Here is an 18,814-nt window from a genome sequence, read left to right on the forward strand (position 1 = left end):
GCCAACATCGTCTCACAACTTGCTTATTCAACAATATACACCGTGTTACTTGCTGCAGTATTACCTTTTTGTGATCAAACTGAAGTGAACACTTAGTAATTCTGCAAGCTAAAATTAGCTTATTTTCCTGTAAGAGGCTATCAGAAAATAAGATGGCTGAACAGATTTCAATCAGAGGGCACAACAGAAATTCTTTGTAAAACTCACCTTTGCATTCTATGAACAACAATGAGCCAATGGACCGTGGTCATCCGTACTATTTGCATTACAGTGTTGATGAGTTCCAGCTTGCATCGACAGCATCCACAATTCTGTGATGAAGCAATGGTCCGGAACAAGCTACTATGCCTCTATCCAAGCCCTCTAAGAAAACACCCCTGGAGAAGTCAAGTGGGCGGCCACCAGCATCTGTGATCACTCCACCAGCTTCTTGAATGATGACCACCCCAGCGGCATGATCCCATATCTTCTCCTTGTATCCAGCTCTAGCAAATTTCATGAATATTTCTGCGTCCCCTCTTGCTATTGCGGCATATTTCACCATGCTGTACACACGAAGGGGTTGCTTCCTGTAACACAACCAAAACACATACCAATATAACAGTAAGAGAAACCCAAAACATGCAATTTCACATGCTACATAGATGAAAAAGGAACAGCTGTCAAATGAAGGTCTCATTTCATTTTATTTTATTACGTATGTAAAACCAGTAACCTATTCAGGAAACAGTTTTTGAAAAGTATACCATTCAGGAAAGATCCAGCAATGGCTAGCAGATATAAAATATAAATTTATGGACCAGTTTTGGGCTTTTGGCTGTAGTTACACAATATCAGCTTCCATAAGGTTAGGAGTATTGCACGCACAATAAACTCAAGAACTGACCTTAAGCCTACACTATGAGCAAGCCCAGCAGTGAAGGAATGGCTTGAATTAGCTTTCTCAACAGGTTCACAGAATGTTGCTGAGACTGGATCACTAACAGTTGATACTCGGACCTCTCTTGAATTACGCCAATCAAGCTTGCCAACATCATGAACTAATGGTTGCATCCAAGTTTGGCCACATCCTCGGTGAGCGTACATCACACAACCCTTATGCCAGGATCCTGATGTGGGCGGAGAAACCTTAGACATCAACCTGTAATATCGCTGGTGGTAGTTGAGCCATTCCTTTTTCATTGGATAATTTGGGCAGCCAAGAACTCCTAGTACGACCTCCCCATCTTCAATTAGCGCAAGAGCAACAGCGTATTGATCCCCTCGTACAAACCCAAGCGTGCCATCCACAGGATCAAGCACCCAAAACCTTCCTTCTGGACCTCCGGTAGAGTTGCACCTCCTAATAGCTTGAAGAATATCGTGAGCTTTGAGCTCTTTCTCAGGGGACCTCAGACCATACCTTGGAGCTTCAATCAGGCAACCATTAACAGCATCAACAACATATTCAAGAAAAGCTGCACCATCTCTACTAGACAGTGTCTCATCATCTTCTTCAGCTACTATAGATATGTTTTCATCTTGAAAGCAATCTGAGAGTAACCAGCTTACTATCGCTTGGACGCCCCAATCTGGCATAAGGAGCGAATCAAAGATTATTGCTGTAACCACTAACCACAAAAGCATAATTTATTGCATCCAAAGGGTACCAACCACAAAGTCATAATTCTTAATGAGACAAATATCTTCTTAAATTTGTGCTCCAAATAGTATTGCAGCAGATCAGATTTGATTTCACATAAGACTATTTAAGGTATGAGATGGTGGTATGTGGGCAACTTGTGGTACAACGGCTACCACTTCCATTCACTGGTACTGTGGACCATTATTGTTTAGAGGCTAACAGGCCAAATAGTCCACAAGTGCAGCTATTCAATCTTCTCAGGAAATGCCAGAATATAAGACTAATACGCACACAATCGCTCGATTTCAAAGTAAAAAAATAATAATCAATTAAGCACACCATTCCATCTAGGCGCCGAGATTGAATTAAGCATAAAGAATCCATCTAGGCGCGAGACTGAATTAAGCATAAAGAGTCAGTATCAATCCAAATATTCTAGTATGGTGAAGTTCTAGTTGACTAATCACGCTGTGGATTGTGTTTGGGGCAACTAAATTGCAGTGACGAACTGAGTCAACTAACGATGTGGGCAGCAGCGAGCTTAGGAGGGAAGGCAGCAACAACAACCTGCAACCGTGACGGGGGAGCGGTCGAGCTTGGAGTGGACGCCACCGGCGCCGGAGGCGGGATGGAGGAGCGAGCCCTGCACTCGCTGGCAGAGTGTGCAGGCCGCCTGCACCACGCGCACCGCCACCTCCATCTCCCTAGCGTAGTCCCTCCCGCCTCCGCCGATACCGCCGCCGCGGCAATCCCACACCCACTCGTGCTCCCTCCCGACCCGGAGGTGCGACGGCGCCGCCGCCGCCGCCGCCGAGGGCGTGGACGACGGGGCGCTGCAGCAGCGGCGTGCCAGCAGCCCACGGTGGGGTCGGCGCCCCCGCCAGTCCGAGGGCGCCGACGGCGGCGCGGCCGCCGCCCAGGCGGGGAGGCGGAGGCTGCTGCATCCCATGGCGGTAGAATCCAAGACCCCCCCTCCTCCTCGCTGTCGCCCGCGCCGCCGTTCCCGATGGATGGGTGGATGGATCGATCTGCGATCTGCGTACGGCAGGGTATATGTACTGGCCGGAATCCGGCAGCTCGCACTTGGGAGATGCTTCGGTTAGCCGCCGCGGGCTCCGGCTCCGGCGGCTGCGTGCGCGCTTGCAGGAGAAGCCCCCGCACCGTGGGAATCCATGTCCATCTGAAAAGCTTTCTTTCCTCCAGTCACTCACAAAACAATAAATTATGATAAAAGTGATTGTGAATTCACAAATGATTAAACAACAAACAGAATAAAGCAATATCTTATACTTTTACGTCTTTTTATTTGATGCAGTTAACTTTTAAGTTATATTTAATTATTCGTCTTATTTAATCTTTTAAAATATAGATATATATAGATATATAAGTTAATTTATAATTTATTTAGTAATAGATCACATCATAATAAAATAATTAATACTTATATAAATTTTTAAATAAAATAAATGGTTAACCAAAAGTCAATGCCATCAAAAAGCAAAACTGGAGGGAGTTTCTATGTAACACAATAAAAGCTAAGTAGTATTAAATTTAAATAAAGTAAATAATAAGTATCGTAAGAGTACTATCTACTATTATATTTGTTTATGACATTTATGACATGAATAATATAGAAATTATGAATACTATACTGTTCCTGATACTCTCGTGCCCCACATCAAAATTAAATGGTCAATGGTGGTACCGTAGCCACCACTCAACTGATATTTTTGGCTTGTCAGTGGCTGATTATTTTCCATCAGTACTTTGTTTTGTTAATGCCTTGACAGTATAACATGGAGCTGTGTTTAATAGTAGACATATTCTCGTGTTGCAATGAGCTTATATGATTAAAAATGATCTGTATAATTTGTATGGGTCTACAAAAGGATTTTTTTTCTTTTTTGGAGTTGGTGGCTGCGGAGATGATTGGACGAGTATGCTTTTAAATAGTAGAGACAGTGTATCTAAATTTTATAGGGCTTTTGTAAATTTGTCATTGTTTTTTTTAAATTATAAGGATATCACTAGAACAACAATTTTAGTGTTATATTTGTAATAACGTTTTAAACCACTTTTAGTGTCATATTTGTAATAACGTTTTAAACCACCACCGGTATAGTTGTCCTAAATTTCATTGGTTTATGATACTTTTAGTATGAAAACTGCTAAGGAGTAGCTTTCTACCAACAAATGGGTTTTATGAACCCTGCTATTCTTTTATACTAATATCCGCTATTGATACAAAAGCGATCGTATCAGGGAATAAAAAAAATCATGAAATTCATATCTAGTCATTGAATCGCTGTTTCATTGAACCAGTTTTATTTTAGAAATATGCATAAATGGTGCCTAGATCATTCTGTCTTCCATGATTGCGTGAAACGGAGCCACACAGATTGTGTCCCTACCAACATTTCTTTCAGTCGTGCCAGCATTTGTCCTTTTAGTTTGTCTCTTTTTTTCCTCATTTGTCCTTGTTATGATACAATGTAACATAATATCTCCGTTTTATATTGGAAGACGTTTTAGCCTTGTCTAAATTCATCAATTGATATATATATAGATATATATATGTCTAGATTTATTAAGCATCCATATGAATCTAGACAAGACTAAAAAAATCTTACATTGTGAAATGGAGGGAGTGCTAAATGTGAAACCATTAATCACTATAAATTAATATTTATTTATTTATAAGCACATACACTGTAGGCCAATAAATTTGTCTGTTCGGTTCACTTTACCCCATGAACATTTGGTCTATATATCAATATACCTAAACCCATTTCTTTTTTATTAGTTTTATTATTTCTTTTTGGTTTTTATAAGAAAGCCGGGGGCGTGTGGGGCCCTCACTTTAGGCCAGTCTGGCCTGTCGCGTCTTGTTGCTAATATACGGACGTGCAGATAAAAAAGGCCGGGCTGGATTGAACGGTTTGGGCCCACTCAATCAAGGCCCATCCAAAGCCCAGGGGAGAAGCCATCAGCACTTCGTCGCGCAGCACACTGCCTCAGTGTCGCGGCGTGGACCTATCGAGAGGAGCAAGCAAGCAAGAAACCAACCGCGAGAACCCCGAGGAGCAGGAGGAGATGAGGGCGGTGGTGATCGCGCGCGCCGGTGGGCCGGAGGTGCTGGAGGAGCGGGACGTCGAGGACCTCCCGGCGCCCGGGGAAGGCGAGGTGCTCGTCAGGGTGGCCGCCGCCGGCGTCAACCGCGCCGACACGGCCCAGCGGCAGGGCCGGTACCCCGCGCCGCCGGGCGCCTCCCTCTACCCGGGGCTCGAGTGCTCCGGCACCATCCTCGCGCTCGGCCCCAACGTCCCCTCCCGCTGGGCCGTCGGCGACCAGGTGACCCCGCCATGGTGGTGAATCGGTGAATTCCCGCTTCTGCCGTTGCGATTAGGTTAAATCGATTGGAGCGTTCGCCGTGTTCCCCTCTCAGGTGTGCGCGCTGCTCAGCGGCGGTGGGTACGCGGAGATGGTGGTGGTGCCGGCGGGGCAGCTGCTGCCGGTGCCGGAGGGGGTGTCTCTGACGGACGCCGCCGGCTTGGCCGAGGTGGCCTGCACCGTCTGGTCGACCGTCTTCATGACCAGCCACCTCTCCCCCGGCGAATCATTTCTCGTAAGGGAGCTTCTCTCCTTCCATCCCCTTGACCCTGTGATTCATTGGGTGCAAATCCTCAACGCTTGCAGATCCATGGTGGATCAAGTGGAATCGGTACATTTGCTATACAGATTGCAAAGCACCTCGGAATTAAGGTTTTTGTCACTGCAGGTTTGTTCACTACAACAAAAACAAATATTTTACTCTATATAATATGATGCCACAGATATTGCTCAAGTAATGCTGTTACATTGTCGATGACTATTGTATTCTAGGTAGTGAAGAAAAACTAGCTGCCTGCAAAGGTCTGGGTGCCGATGTATGCATAAATTACAAAACTGAAGACTTCGTTGCACGCATCAAAGAAGAAACCAATGGAAAGGGTATATTGTGTGCTCGCACTATTTTCCTGTGATGTTCAGATTTTTCTCCCATGATATTGGTAGTTGAATGGATCCCAATAGCATTTCAAGATGGAGCTGTCAATACTGTTTGATGCTCTTCAGGTTTGAATATGGTTAAGAGACTCTTTGAGTCTTGACATGGAAGTTTATTTATCAGGTGTTGATGTCATTCTGGACAACATCGGTGGATCGTATCTTCAGCGCAATCTGAACAGCTTGGCGGTTGATGGTAGACTTTTCATTATTGGTTTCCAAGGAGGTGCTGTAACTGAAGTGAACCTGCAACCTATGCTTGCTCGACGATTGACCATACAAGGTAACATCTATAAGGCAACAATGCCCCTTCTAGTTTTTTGTGGTTATAATTATGTTATTTATGACCTTATACCAATGTTAGCTGTTGCCTTATTTGAATCACACTTCACACTTGTGTGATTTTATGATACTTATACCTAAACAATATCGCTGATTTTACCATATGTGGAATTGGTATGCTTTTGTGCAGCTGCTGGACTACGCAACAGAAGCCTTGACAATAAAGCTCTGATTGTCAGTGAGGTGGAGAAAAATGTATGGCCTGCCGTTGTGGAAGGCAAGGTGAAACCAGTGGTGTACAAGACGTTTCCTCTGTCAGAAGCAGCTGAAGCTCACAAGTTGATGGAAGAAAGTTCCCACATTGGCAAGATACTATTGATTCCCTAGATGTGTCATTAATGCGTTTAATTTATGTTCACTTGCAGATACACTCTGAACATTGTATATTTGGTTTGTCCTTTGATCTTGCATGTGACAAGAGTGGACTTATGTGGCAGAAAATTGTATGTCAAAACACATGATGAAAGTTATATACTCATCTTCTCTGAACCAATGGATCTTCATGATGTTGCCACCAATTAGATTTTTAAGAAGCATGATTAGCACCAAATGATGATGCATGATGTTTCCAATTTTCATATTGTTGATTCAGATATTCCAAATGATGATGCACCAACGGATCTTCAGGATAACTTAGAACTGAATACACCACTTAAATGAACCAAAACCCCGCTATTTGCAGTGGTAGTTTGCTAGTTGGGACTCAGGAGCAACCACTTCAAATGGTATGTGTGTAACTCGCTAACAAAGGCAAACAAAATTTTCTCTCTTTTTTTTTTTGGCTAAAATAGTTTTCTCCTATTTCATACTGCACCACTCTACTTGGGCTCCCTCTACTTCGCATGTCTAATTTTAAGGAAGATGAGTGTTAAACTGCCAAAGAAGAATGTAGCACTGTCATTATTCTTGTGTAAGTACAGGAACAGTGCAATTGCATTGCCTTTTCATTATTTCAATCTGCCTCTTCAGCACCTCGTTATCCTGCAGTTTAAAAAACGAGCATAAGTATGGTAGCACCTAAGAAAGAGTGGAACATATCGAGAGACCAAGAGAAAGCAGAAACTCATATTAGAGAGGAAGCAGAGCAAAAATTATGTTAGTATGTTACAAGAAGTAGCACCAAAGTTTGGCCCCCAAAAATTACCTTCTTCAATAGGTCAAATCTCTTGGTTGAAGTAGAAAGTGATGCCTTAGCCTGTAATCAGAACAACAAGAATGAGCGTTGTAGATGGAACCTAAGGAAAACTGTGTACAAAGTACATAATATAAACAGATCAGACTTTTAAAAGGTCATCTTGCAGCTGTTTGTTTTTTGCAAACTCCGTGTCATATTTCATTCTCCATTCAGCAGATTCATCCATTGCTTCTAGGTTGGCACGCTCAAATTGCCTCCTGTGCAGAAACAAGTGCAATTGAAATAATCAGACATGCACATGCTCAACCAAATTGCATAGGAACAGGTTAATATCTCAACACAAATCTAACAGCGTGGAAGAAAGGGGACGAGGAAACAACTTAATCTAAGCCTGGATTATCTTGGCAAGAACACATTTCAGACAACAACCGCAAGGACAGAATACAGTAGTCTCCAGCAAACTCCATTGATAAAACTATGAGCATTATTGGCACTTCAGCAGGTATTCAATAACACTAAAAAACATTCTAATTATACTTCATAATTTTTTTGTTTCACCTATGTTTTAGCAGGAAACTGATATCATCCCTGCCATGGAGGTCAAGATTGCCAAGTTTCCACAGGCCACATAGATGCCATTACACGTCTAAATCGAAGGTTTAGCCAGTGCCAAACGCCCACTAATTCCGGTTCCCCTAGCAATTCGTGTTACGAAAGCAAGGCGCCCCATGGGAATGACCAGCCATGGATCCATTTCACCAAACAAGAGGTTTTCCTTCGTTTTGCTCCTTAGGGTCAATTGGGGAGAGAAAGGAAGGGAAGAGTGGGAAGGAAGGCGGACGAACCGGAGCTCCTCGCGATCGTCGACGGTGAAGGAGGGGTCGGTGGACTGGCGCGCCCAGATGCGGAAGTAGACGGCGGTGCCCATCAGCAGCGCCAACGCGAACGCCACCATCAGCGCCTGCCTCTCCTGCCTCCGCCCTCCCCCTCCCCCTCCTCCTCGTCCCCCCACCATCCCCCGCCGCTTCCTCCTTCCTCCCGCGCTGGATCACACGGTGCTCCACCTCTCCCTCTCCGCTCTCCAGATGTCAGGTCACGCACAGCAGCAGCAGCAGCGGCTGCCGCCTCGTCGCCGGTGCCGACCGGTACCCGACTCTCACAAGGCCCATCTGTCGGCCCAAAAGGTAAAAAGCAAAAGCCCATATGATTACGATGGATTTTACCCAATGGGCTAAGCCCATTAAGGTTCGAATTGTTTTTTCCCTCCTTGGCTTCAACGGTTTTTCTCTTCTACATACATACCAGTTATATATCCGTGCTTTTGTTACAGAGGCATATTACAAAGACACATATGAATTATACACACGTCAGTATTGTTGAAAACTTATTTTTAAGATAAAAAATAGAACCAATATATATGAGTATTTTAAAACAATATAGTTAGTGAATGACAGATTTCTTGTCACCACCATCATACCATTACATTCTTTTAGAATAGATATACTCCCATTACAATTAGCATATTACCTCTATTTTATATTATAAAAGAAGATAAAGAGGTTCTGAATATCTCTGGATGTATATATATATATATATACACTAACGACGTTAACACATATATAACATATATTTATTTATAAATTTAGATATGCCCAAAACATCTTATCTTATAAAGTAAAATTTTGCAGTATTTTCACAACAATCAGTTCAATTCACGCGAAATTTCTCTAGAATAACTTCGTGTTCAAAGAAAGCCTCAATAATATACAAGTAATTAGTAGAAGACAAAATTACGAAGAACTAGACACTACTGTCAGCTACAGTACGGATGGTTCTGCTCCTGACAACGATTATATACAGCTACTGGTTACCCAGTAAAAAGCATCTTGTGCTGACGTACTGCTCATAAACCCTGGATCTGAACCAGCCGCGGCGGACGCACAGGCGGCGGCAATGCGGTCAGAAATTCCTCCGACAAGAAGACGATAAAATGGTGAACTCCAATCGCAGCGGAGACGACCGAGATTGCGAGCACGTTCCAGCTGACTCTGATCATCAGGATGGGATCCTCTCTTATGTCCCTAACGAACTTGGAGAATATTACCCTCAGCCTGCGATCTCTTACTGCTGTCTGGAACGTCACCAAGGCTGGTGCATCCTTTGACAGCCTCTGGTCTGCATCATTCCCTGTAGCCATGCGTGGATGAGGCTCGAGCCGTCCGGCTCGTTTAAAGCCACTTGCCTTCACCATCCACTGGTAGATGACATCGGCAAGAACCCGACTTATGAGCACCCGGAAAACTGATGCGTCTTTGGAAATCAGGTCATGAGCAAGCGACTTTGCATTCTGCGCAACCAGAAGAATGGTGGTATCAGTATATTTCTGGTCTATTGTGCTCTATACATCCAGAAAATCCAGCCAGAAGAGCAATTGATTCAGGTAAAGAGGAGAAACAGGGAATAATCCATACCGCTGTCATTATAAGTCTCCTTATCACAATGCTCTCCTTTGCTAGGAAAAGCCTCAAGCACAAATTTGCAGCACGTAGTGCCTTTTCTGGTGTAGCATGGTTAAGATCAAGTGAAGATGCATTGCTGATCTCTACAAGTTCTGCAACATCCAAACCCTTCCTCTCGGGCAAAACAGCAGTGTTATACCTGAAGTTACTCCTTCACATAAGAAAATAAAATCAGATGCATACCATGGTTTTTAAGGACAGAAAACTATGGATTGTGGTAGAAGCAATTCTATTCGTACAGTTTAGTGACAAAACATGATATTCACACACAATACTGTTCAGATCTATAGAGCACACCTTGCTGATGCTAATTTCAGAAATGCCGTAATCTTGTGCCACTGAAATTCTTTCCTTTTGTTGAAGATAGCCTGTATATTAATTAGTGTCAGTACGCTAGTATCACAAATGTCATTTCCGTTGGCTGTTTGCCATTTTGTATCATGAACTTACAAAATGCATTTATTACTGGATTTCTATACAGCTCATATAAAATGGAAATGGATGAGTTCATCGTTTCAGAAAAGTGAAGTGATAAATTAAATAAACTTCACTATACATACCTAAACAGATGAGCTAAAAAATAATACCTGATGCAAGAGTCTCCTTGTTGCAACTGAATTATCAGATAGAAGCTTCCGAACAACATATGGATATGCTGCTTGAAATGTTTTAAAAGTTCCATCTGCTGCAATGGCCAGCCCTACAAATTACAAAAAGAACGGACGGCCTAAAAAAACACACTCAAAACACGGATAAATCGGAAATAAACAAGCCACACATATTATCAAACTAGATCGGTACTGCTAAAACTAACCTTCCAAAGATGCAAGTGACCTCAGGACGAGCGTGTAGTATGGCGGCATACGGAAATGGTACTTAAATGCCACAGACCAAATCTTTCCAAGCACCTAAAGATGTTTTTAACAGTTTAGGAGGACAGAACAAATTGATAGAGAAACATTCCACAATTTATAGAACTGAAGTTAAAGTAGGAAAAGCTACACACCCTACTAAACTTGACATCTGGAATTCCATCTTCAAAGGTTACCTCGCCCAACGCATCCTCCAAGTCCTACCAATTGAAGATATTAAAAACGGTAATAGAATACAAAACTAGATCACACTACCACTTATATTTGTTACGAGTTGAAAGTCTCTTGTCCTTTTCCATCTGGTAATGACCATAAATAAATAATCTGCATTCTTGTGAATTACCATGGTCACTCGGCGTAGATTAGTTCTTGGTGGAACAACATCCATTTCAGTCAAATCATAAACAAGAGAAGCCCAATCTCCATTTACTATGTGCATGATACTTGAAAGCATAGCATTCTGATGTTTCTTCTCCATCATGCAAAGCAAACCAAAATCAAGAAACCTGACATAATTTGGAAGGTGGGGTAAACTATTACAAAAACACCGTGCACACTGTAGAAGATCATGATTCTGCTGAGTATAGTAAGAAGACATTTACTTATAGAGCATACATTAAAAGATAAATTAACACTAAGCCACTAACCCGACACGACCTTCAGGTGTATAACGCAAATTCCCAGGATGAGGATCAGCATGCAACAGACCAGTCTCAAGGAGCTGAACTAATGATGCTTCGACACCTTTGTTTACCTTATCATCATGGTAACAGCAAAATGGTAAAACATTTTGTCCAGAGGCAAAAAAATATTTCTTGAAATATAGTAACTATTTATATTTCTAATACAGCAGAGAGAAGAGCACCAATATTAACTGATAAAGAAGCACTATTCAATGAGCACAACTCAATTTCAAATATTGACTACCAAGGAGCACTGATTGCTGGGGATTAATTTATTTATGGTGCTCATTTTGTTCCAAATGAGGCAGATAATTTAGAACTTGTGCAAATTTAAATACCAGGTCAAGAAGACGGCCTTTTGCTTCGATGTTCTGCTTCTTTGATGATTCAGCAATTTCTGACGAAATTCCTTTAGACAAAGAGAGCAGATCTGTGGGGTTTTCACCAGATACCCACTCCATTGTCAAAACTCTCCTCCTAGTAAGTTGTCTGAGAACCTTTGGAACCATCATAAATGAATATCTGGAATGAAATTCCTACAGGAGTGAAAATTATGAGATAAAACACCAAAACAGGAACATGCATATGTTAGACAAGTATAGGTAGGAGACAAGACCAAAGCACCAGGAATTTGGTAGCATTAGCAGCTTCAATATTGTAGTCCAACTCGCCAACAAAACCTTTACCCAATTCATCAGCATAGAGGGCAATGTTGCTTTTCCTCTTTGCTATCTTCCTCACAAAAGAAAGCTGAAACACATGGTAGAAAGGCATCAAGTAACTAGAACTATAGTAGAAAATGCTGCAAATGTTATAATTTTGTACACAAAATATAGAAATAAATGAAGAGCAAGAACAGTAAATCTAAATACGAGTACAAATTTACTTGAATCAGACAAAGTCCATCCGCATCGAAAGAAATTAATTGACAATTAATCACAAATCAGGAAAAAAAAAGTAAAGCTTGTTAGTATTGACAATTACCATGAACAGGTCAATGCAAACAATGAAAATCAAAGAAGTATGTTCAGGGACAATAAAAATAGAAAGGCACCAGGTACTATGCTCATACCCTCAGGATCATATGGAGTATTAGAGTATATGTTTTATGAGCAGATGTAAGGGTATTAGCACTTGGCAGTTGGCACAATGAAAAACACTGAAAATCTGATAAGCCTAAAGATTTAATGGAGAGGTATAGCTGCATACATACCCCAAGGCGTAGAATATAGATGTCCCTCAATACTGAAGGAAGAAGGTTTGGCCGTTGAACCTTTATGGCCACAAGAGCACCATCAATTGTACGTCCCTGATAAACCTAAAATACAACAAACAAGAGTGCTGAGCATAACAGTAAAAATGAAAGAGATGGTACAGATAAATATTGTAAGGATTCATCAGGAACTAGAAACCATCCATCTTTAATATTGCAAAAAGAATGGGAAAAGCTCTGCAAGAAATGATTACCTGTCCAAAAGAAGCTGCAGCAACAGGTTCATCAGAAATGTAACTGAAAATATGCGATACAGGGAGCTCAAATTCTCCCTCAATGATTTTCATTGCATCTTCTCTTGGGAAGGGAGGAACTTTTTCATGTAGCTCAGCAAGTGCCTATGATTGGGTTGTGTGCCAGTTAGTTTTTGAGAAAGATTATGGAGACTGTTTAATTATCAGCCAAACACCTGTTAAGATGATGAAGCAATAAAATTGCATAAATGTGGTTGTATCCTGCAGTAATTTTACCTAACCTCAGAAATCTCTGAGCCTGTGATATCAGGCCTTGTTGAGAGGGACTGTCCAACTGCACACCGAAGATAGGCATGTCAAGATTAACCCAAGCCAGATGTCCACCACCATGACTTAAAGCTATTGAACCTGAAAACCTGACCTTTAACAAAAGTAGGCCCAAGATCTAGAAATGTCTCTTTGAGAAGCTGGCCAAACATGTATTGTGAAGCATCAAAACCTTTGCTTCTGATGCTATTGCCACTGTTGGTGGCATCTGTGATCAAGTTTGCTCTTTTGGAAATTTGCATCTTTACTGCACCCGAGACAAATGCGAAGATTATCTACAGAGTACAGAAGCATGGTACACCGAACTATTAGATTCATCAGCACAGGTTTAGTAAGAGCAAAGAGGAATGTTACTTTAATTACAGTTTTACCTGAATGGTGCGAAAGGCAAGAATATGAGGACGCGAGGTGAAGTAACGAGAGAGGAGCTCTGGATCGTAATGCTGGGGTAGAGGAGTGGTGAGAATGGCTACATAGTAGTTGATATACAACTTGAGAGCTTCGACATCAGCCCTCATCAGCTCCATACAAGACAAACCTAGGAAAAATCATAAAACAAGTTAGTAATGCAATAGATGAAGCTTAAATGTTTAAGAAGCAGCCAATTCGAGCGCTGATTAGTGTGAGCAACCTGGAGGGTAGGAGGGGGGAGGGAAAGCCGGAGGTTGAAGTGTCTGGTACTTCTCCTCTTGTTGTTCTTCGTGCTGCTGCTGCTTCTGCTTCTGCTTGAGTTTTGGTTTAGGAGGTTCCTGGTGTTGAGGTTGCCCCTTAGTTCCGAGAAATCGTTGCTCGATTGCATGCTTCGAGTAGCCGATATACAGCTTGAGGGCTTCGAAATCAGCCGCCATCAGCTCCAGGCATGATAATCCTACATATCGGGAGAATTGTCATCATCGACATGGCAATGTGTGTGCAACCGAGCCCAATTGAGGTGCCCTACTGCCGCGCGGCGACAAACCTGGCGGATAAGACGGAGGTGGGACGGATGGGCCTTGGCGAGGCGCCGCCGCAGCCTCCTCCTCCTCCTGCTGCTGCTCCGGGGGTTTAGGTTTGGGCTTCGGTTGCTTCCGCCGCTGCTTCTTCTCGAGGAACCGGAGCCAGAAGATGTCGCGGAGCGGGGCGCCGGCCGCGGCCTGGAGGAACTCGCCGTCGCGGCGGAGCACTCCCAGCACCTGGTCCAGCGCGCCTCCTCGCCCCCCGTTCCCGCCCGGCTGCCGCCGCGGCTGGTGCGGCAGCCGCTGCTTGCTCCCGCCCCACCACGACCGCTGCTGCCCCGGCGCCAGCTTGCCGCTACCGCCGTCTCCCCCGCCGCTCCTCATGGCGCAGACGGGCAGTACGGCGGGCCGCACCAGCGCCGCCATCGCGTCGGCCCCAGATTCCAGAAGCTTCTAGCAGCAGGAGAGAAGTAGTGGCCGTGGTGGCACAGCGGAAGCGTGAAGGAGAAGATGACTGGTCAAGCTCTGCACACGTCATCGGCGCATCACTCATCTCCACAAGTCGCAAAAGAACAAAGAAAAGCCCAGCCAGCTTCTCTTTCAAGGCCCACGGCCCATCACTACAAATGGATAGGCCTGTCCAAACTGCTTACTGACACTATCCAGCCCAGTAGTAATTCTGGTTTAAGGCCGGAATAAGTCTACTTGAGATCCCTCAACTTATCGTCCAGTCTGTTTTTCGTCCTTGGACCGCAAAACCGGATATAACCGGTCCCTGAACTATCAAAACCGGAGCAAAAGAGGTTCCTCGGCAGTTTTGAAGGCCGTTTTAGCTGACTTGGCGCCTACATAGCTAGTTTGACTAGGTCTCCATCCCATGTGGCATTGACATGGTGTTTACGTGACAATTATATATCAGAAAAACAGTGGGCCCACCTGTCAGCATACACACAAAATGATTTAAAAATGACAGGCCCACGTGGGCCCATAGTCAGCTACCCAAAAGAAATAAATACTACCATTTTTTGTGTGCGCTGACAGGTGGGCCCACTGTTTTTCGATATATAATTACCATGTAAGCGCCATGTCAACGCCACGTGAGACGGTGACCTAGTTAAACTAGCCATGTAGACACCAAACCGGGTGACTTCTTTTGCGCCAGTTTTGATAGTTCAGGAACCGGTTTTATTCGGTTTTGTGGTCCAAGGACGAAAAACAGACTGAACGATAAGTTGATGGATCTTAATGGACTTATTCCTTTAAGGCCTGAAATATTTACCAGTTCTAAGTTCTAACTTCTTACCCTGATGCAAGAATAATCTGAAAATAACTGAACAAGATCACAATGCACAGGAATTCTTACTCCATTTTGAGCAACATTTCAAACCCATATGGAGTATATACTATCTGAAGGGACGAGAAGAAAAAAGCATTCATGTGCACGAACTGTAGGGATAATATCACAAAGGTGGAAGCATTTGTTGCGTTCAGGGTTACAGTTACAGCTAAAGAAAGGAAGAAAAAGGCGGGGTTAACAACATAAGGCACCCTTACACAAGTCTATACACATCAAGCATGCACACGAGGTTATGCTTTGTCAGGCTCCTAGGTACGTAGAAAGGAAGCTTCCATGGACTGCAGGATACTCGCTGTCTCGAACCTGAAGTTTCGGAAGCTTCTACCTGGGCGGCTGTCAACAGTTTGCGGGTCAGATCCTGCTCTAGTGATTACTGGGTTCTCAACAGGTACCGCCCCACTTGGGACACCACTTGAGGAATTCTTCGCTTTCCACACGGTACCTGTCAAATGATGTGCTACCATAAATGTTATCAAATTGGTTCCATAGGAAAACAGTAAATGTTGCACCAGGTTCACCAACGGTACCCCATACGCTGAGTACTAAAAGTTGGTCATATATAAAACCTCAAGTCCATGTCTATACCAGGATCAGAACTGTTTAAAATATGTATGATAGTTTGCTCAGTTTAGAAACATGTCAGCTGATTGGCTTCAGAAAACAAAACTTACTAAATTTAAATTAAAACTGTTAAAAAATCCGTTGGCGAATCATTTACATTTTTTTAGATCCTGATGTCAATATAAAAGAGAAAAGAGGGATAAGAAGAAACCTCTGGCAGATGTGTCTGATTTCTGATGTGTGGGACGATGTGTAGCTATCCAAGCTTTTAAACCACTGGAGAAAGAGGTAAAATAGAAGTTAAACAATGTAGAACCAACGAATTCAAATTCAAATTCATGTATATTGATATTTTAAGAAGCCAACATGCTCATGATGCTTGAAGCAATGTCTATCCAACTAGATACATTAAATGTGGGGCAAAAAGGTACTGACTGCAAAAATGGTGCGACCATATAGAGCTTCAACCCATTCACTCCACGAGATATTGCGTCATCACTAGCAGGAAGGAGTTCATCAATTTTATGCCATGAGATTTCCTGTCAAATTCAGAGGACCACGGCTCAGCAACATCTATTTCACTCCTTTTAACCAAAGAGAGGTTCATAACTCAAAAGATAAAAGGATAGAAACAAACAAAAACAATCAAGTGAAGCAACAGTAACTTCAGTCTTCAAGTAGACACAAAGTAGTGAACACAAGACAGCTAACAGTGCAAGCCATTCATACACCAGATTAAAAAAAAAAAGATAAAGTAGTGCAGTTAGCAAGCAAAAAGGTGTTGTTGCAAACCATACAAATAAGTACATATACTAACTTGCCAGTTAAGTAATTACAGAATGCTCCAATACTACTGTCCTCAATGGGTTGGAATCTAGCAGAACATTATGGTTATTCTTTTATCTGTAAAACAGCCTGTTATTCAGAAAGAAGTTATTCCTTATTACAAACCAAGCAGACACAACGGAATCAAACAACCATGCCATGCCATATAGTTTTCTTTTCCACTTCGAGATACAAAGTCCAAAATGTTATAAATAAAGTTGAGAAAACAGAAATGAAGTGCATTTTTACAAGTAAATATGATAAATGATTGAATGTTTGCATACACTGATCTCCTTCTTAGTTTGAGGCGCAAAAACAGTGTCTCCCTTAACACCAGTTATAATATAAAGGCGGACTCTTTGCCGCCCAATTGAAACTTCAATATTATCTTCCAATTTCAAAAGCTTAGAAACATCACAGCCAGTTTCCTCTAGCACCTGCATTATTATGTAAATAAGTGTCACGTGCATAAACTAGTAAGGCAATAAGTATGGGGAACTGCAGAACATGGATGCGAGCTAATAAAAGCTAAGGAATTTATACACAGGACAGGACCATTAGGAACCGAAGCTAACCGATGCTAGCTTGCTAAGATATTTTGTTCTTTTTGGAAACATGAGGTGGTGATGGGAGCAAATCTGGTTGATTGTTAGAGAAGAAACAACAGAATGGTCTAAACTCTAAAACCTAATGAGATGCCATATACAATGGATTAATAAGCAAAACACTAACTGAAAATTGTAAGTGTTGGAGCATTGTAGAATATCGAGAGCTTTGTAATTTGAATTGTAAAAAAACCAATAAATCATTTTTATGACCTAGAAAAAGGAAAATGGATTGTTCACTGACAAATACAGATCTATATCATTTGTTGGTCAAATTTACTTGATGGAAACTGCAAAGCATAACATGAATCCAGTCCAGAGGTTTACTTCTCTAGCAGCACATGTATGATCTTCTTCATCTTTACTCCTCTTTCCACGAGGAAAGCTCCAACTGGCACTAGACTTCCATCCCTTCACAAGCAAGCACTGCATAGAAAGGGAAAGGTCGATGAAACTTGGGATGCAACGATGTGGGAAAAAAAAGTGCAGATTGAAGGTTGTATAAGGGCTAAAGAACTAAAGAAGAAATTATTATTTGAGCGCACTGCAGTATAATGCTTGAAACTATACATATTGAAGCGAATATATGATAAACAAATCTACAACAGCAAAAGACAAAATAACATAATTTGTGTACTAGCATCGTTTCCAAGCCCACCAAATTGTGCAACCAAGCAGCTACTCAGCTAAACTTAATCTAGGGAGCAAGCAACTTGATAATACAGGGTGATCGTGTGGGGGTGTAGCTACCTTCTCATAGGTGTCATCGAGGATGATGGCGCCGGCGACAGGGACGCTGAACTTGTAGTGAGTGAAATCCTTGTAAATGTCGTCAAGGTGCGCGCGGTAGGGCCTGAGTGCAGCACAGCTATTGAACACTGCACACACCACCACAGAGGGATCAAACAAAGCGGGCGGCGGCGCCATGAATCCCTAGATCACACGGGGAGGGGGGAGAAGACGGGAGCTCACTGAGCGTGGTGAAGTCCTTGAAGGAGAGCGACTTGAGGGAGGGGTTGTGCTCGACGGAGTTGTCCTCGTAGAACCAGTGCGCCTGCTCCAGCAGGAACAGGATCCGCTCGAACGACTCCAGATCCTCCTTGGGCACGTTGAGCACGAAGCGGCTGCGATTCCCATTCCCGCCGGCGATTTCGGTTTCAGTTTTTTGGGGGAAGGTTTTGATCTGCGCAAAAAGCGCCGAGGAGGAACTCGAGAGATGGGGGGGTCGATGGTTAGGGCTACCTGCAGAGATCGTCGAGCAGCTCCTGTGGCGGCAGCTGCCCCCTCGACGACGACCGGTTGAGCCCCCCGCCGCCCGCCATCGCCATCCACCGGCCGTCGCGCCCGCTCCCACCTCTCCTCTCTCGTCGCCTCCAGAATCCACTGGCTTGTTAGTTGTTGCTCAGTTCACGAGGCGTATTCGATGAACACTACGCTAGCCATCTACCAGGCGTAGCCTCATTTTACGTAAACTTCACCGGAAGACGGAATATATTTTTACGTAATTTGGTTCGGAAG

At 43.1% G+C, this 18,814-nt stretch overlaps 5 protein-coding genes across 7 annotated transcripts; 1 reads left to right on the forward strand and 4 right to left on the reverse strand.

Annotated features, from left to right (window-relative positions):
* Nucleotides 1-18: 18 nt before the first annotated feature.
* On the reverse strand, nucleotides 19-2,842 carry LOC102707282 (PAP-specific phosphatase HAL2-like). 3 transcript variants are annotated; one of them, XM_040520727.1, is made up of 4 exons: nucleotides 2,192-2,842; nucleotides 887-1,571; nucleotides 208-569; nucleotides 19-127 (listed from the first exon to the last, which is right to left on the reverse strand). In XM_040520727.1, the coding sequence occupies exons 1-3, from the start codon at nucleotides 2,571-2,573 to the stop codon at nucleotides 266-268; spliced, it is 1,371 nt and encodes a 456-aa protein (XP_040376661.1). In that variant the 5' UTR covers nucleotides 2,574-2,842; the 3' UTR covers nucleotides 19-127; nucleotides 208-265. The 3 variants fall into 3 exon arrangements, with proteins under 3 accessions (XP_040376661.1, XP_040376662.1, XP_015689503.2); XM_040520728.1 differs by having other exon boundaries at nucleotides 19-137; nucleotides 2,192-2,573; XM_015834017.2 differs by lacking the exon at nucleotides 19-127 and having other exon boundaries at nucleotides 207-569; nucleotides 2,192-2,573.
* A 1,791-nt stretch (nucleotides 2,843-4,633) lies between these two features.
* On the forward strand, nucleotides 4,634-6,499 carry LOC102707557 (quinone oxidoreductase PIG3). Its single transcript, XM_040521027.1, has 6 exons — nucleotides 4,634-4,975; nucleotides 5,070-5,249; nucleotides 5,321-5,402; nucleotides 5,507-5,614; nucleotides 5,793-5,951; nucleotides 6,141-6,499. The coding sequence occupies exons 1-6, from the start codon at nucleotides 4,718-4,720 to the stop codon at nucleotides 6,335-6,337; spliced, it is 984 nt and encodes a 327-aa protein (XP_040376961.1). The 5' UTR covers nucleotides 4,634-4,717; the 3' UTR covers nucleotides 6,338-6,499.
* A 74-nt stretch (nucleotides 6,500-6,573) lies between these two features.
* On the reverse strand, nucleotides 6,574-8,199 carry LOC102711234. The gene is made up of 4 exons (XM_015834106.2): nucleotides 7,991-8,199; nucleotides 7,291-7,402; nucleotides 7,155-7,205; nucleotides 6,574-6,991 (listed from the first exon to the last, which is right to left on the reverse strand). The coding sequence occupies exons 1-4, from the start codon at nucleotides 8,158-8,160 to the stop codon at nucleotides 6,911-6,913; spliced, it is 414 nt and encodes a 137-aa protein (XP_015689592.2). The 5' UTR covers nucleotides 8,161-8,199; the 3' UTR covers nucleotides 6,574-6,910.
* Nucleotides 8,200-8,800: 601 nt separating this feature from the next.
* Nucleotides 8,801-14,446, reverse strand: LOC102711509 (protein ACTIVITY OF BC1 COMPLEX KINASE 3, chloroplastic). Its single transcript, XM_015834066.2, has 17 exons — nucleotides 13,972-14,446; nucleotides 13,645-13,881; nucleotides 13,385-13,551; nucleotides 13,108-13,288; nucleotides 12,968-13,020; nucleotides 12,687-12,830; nucleotides 12,433-12,537; nucleotides 11,844-11,969; nucleotides 11,558-11,755; nucleotides 11,184-11,290; nucleotides 10,880-11,042; nucleotides 10,671-10,736; nucleotides 10,479-10,572; nucleotides 10,252-10,364; nucleotides 9,962-10,032; nucleotides 9,617-9,815; nucleotides 8,801-9,492 (listed from the first exon to the last, which is right to left on the reverse strand). Exons 1-17 carry the CDS (start codon nucleotides 14,372-14,374, stop codon nucleotides 9,049-9,051), a joined length of 2,871 nt encoding a protein of 956 aa, XP_015689552.2. The 5' UTR covers nucleotides 14,375-14,446; the 3' UTR covers nucleotides 8,801-9,048.
* A 940-nt stretch (nucleotides 14,447-15,386) lies between these two features.
* LOC107303562 (mRNA-decapping enzyme subunit 2) lies at nucleotides 15,387-18,698 on the reverse strand. The gene is made up of 8 exons (XM_015833326.1): nucleotides 18,539-18,698; nucleotides 18,269-18,420; nucleotides 18,047-18,174; nucleotides 17,624-17,722; nucleotides 16,976-17,128; nucleotides 16,302-16,405; nucleotides 16,078-16,142; nucleotides 15,387-15,747 (listed from the first exon to the last, which is right to left on the reverse strand). Exons 1-8 carry the CDS (start codon nucleotides 18,622-18,624, stop codon nucleotides 15,554-15,556), a joined length of 981 nt encoding a protein of 326 aa, XP_015688812.1. The 5' UTR covers nucleotides 18,625-18,698; the 3' UTR covers nucleotides 15,387-15,553.
* Nucleotides 18,699-18,814: the final 116 nt, after the last annotated feature.

Source organism: Oryza brachyantha, chromosome 2 (genome assembly GCF_000231095.2).
Source record: "Oryza brachyantha chromosome 2, ObraRS2, whole genome shotgun sequence".
Taxonomy (NCBI): Eukaryota; Viridiplantae; Streptophyta; class Magnoliopsida; order Poales; family Poaceae; genus Oryza; species Oryza brachyantha.

Excerpts from the sequence above, each read along its gene's own strand:
- LOC102707282 (XM_040520727.1), bottom strand. The coding sequence starts at position 2,573 with ATGGGATGCAGCAGCCTCCGCCTCCCCGCCTGGGCGGCGGCCGCGCCG. Across the intron at positions 1,572-2,191 it reads CTCCCCCGTCACGGTTGCAG|ATTGGGGCGTCCAAGCGATA; the intron begins GTTGTTGTTGCT and ends TCCTTATGCCAG. Across the intron at positions 570-886 it reads GCTCATAGTGTAGGCTTAAG|GAAGCAACCCCTTCGTGTGT; the intron begins GTCAGTTCTTGA and ends GTTGTGTTACAG.
- LOC102711234 (XM_015834106.2), bottom strand. The coding sequence starts at position 8,160 with ATGGTGGGGGGACGAGGAGGAGGGGGAGGGGGAGGGCGGAGGCAGGAG. Across the intron at positions 7,403-7,990 it reads GACGATCGCGAGGAGCTCCG|GAGGCAATTTGAGCGTGCCA; the intron begins GTTCGTCCGCCT and ends GTTTCTGCACAG. Across the intron at positions 7,206-7,290 it reads TGCAAGATGACCTTTTAAAA|GCTAAGGCATCACTTTCTAC; the intron begins GTCTGATCTGTT and ends TTCTGATTACAG.
- LOC102707557 (XM_040521027.1), top strand. The coding sequence starts at position 4,718 with ATGAGGGCGGTGGTGATCGCGCGCGCCGGTGGGCCGGAGGTGCTGGAG. Across the intron at positions 5,615-5,792 it reads AGAAGAAACCAATGGAAAGG|GTGTTGATGTCATTCTGGAC; the intron begins GTATATTGTGTG and ends TTTATTTATCAG. Across the intron at positions 5,952-6,140 it reads TCGACGATTGACCATACAAG|CTGCTGGACTACGCAACAGA; the intron begins GTAACATCTATA and ends GCTTTTGTGCAG.
- LOC107303562 (XM_015833326.1), bottom strand. The coding sequence starts at position 18,624 with ATGGCGATGGCGGGCGGCGGGGGGCTCAACCGGTCGTCGTCGAGGGGG. Across the intron at positions 17,723-18,046 it reads TCGATGACACCTATGAGAAG|TGCTTGCTTGTGAAGGGATG; the intron begins GTAGCTACACCC and ends CTTTCTATGCAG. Across the intron at positions 17,129-17,623 it reads ATACATGTGCTGCTAGAGAA|GTGCTAGAGGAAACTGGCTG; the intron begins GTAAACCTCTGG and ends ATAATAATGCAG.
- LOC102711509 (XM_015834066.2), bottom strand. The coding sequence starts at position 14,374 with ATGGCGGCGCTGGTGCGGCCCGCCGTACTGCCCGTCTGCGCCATGAGG. Across the intron at positions 9,816-9,961 it reads CTGAAATTAGCATCAGCAAG|GAGTAACTTCAGGTATAACA; the intron begins GTGTGCTCTATA and ends TCTTATGTGAAG. Across the intron at positions 9,493-9,616 it reads GGAGACTTATAATGACAGCG|AATGCAAAGTCGCTTGCTCA; the intron begins GTATGGATTATT and ends CTGGTTGCGCAG.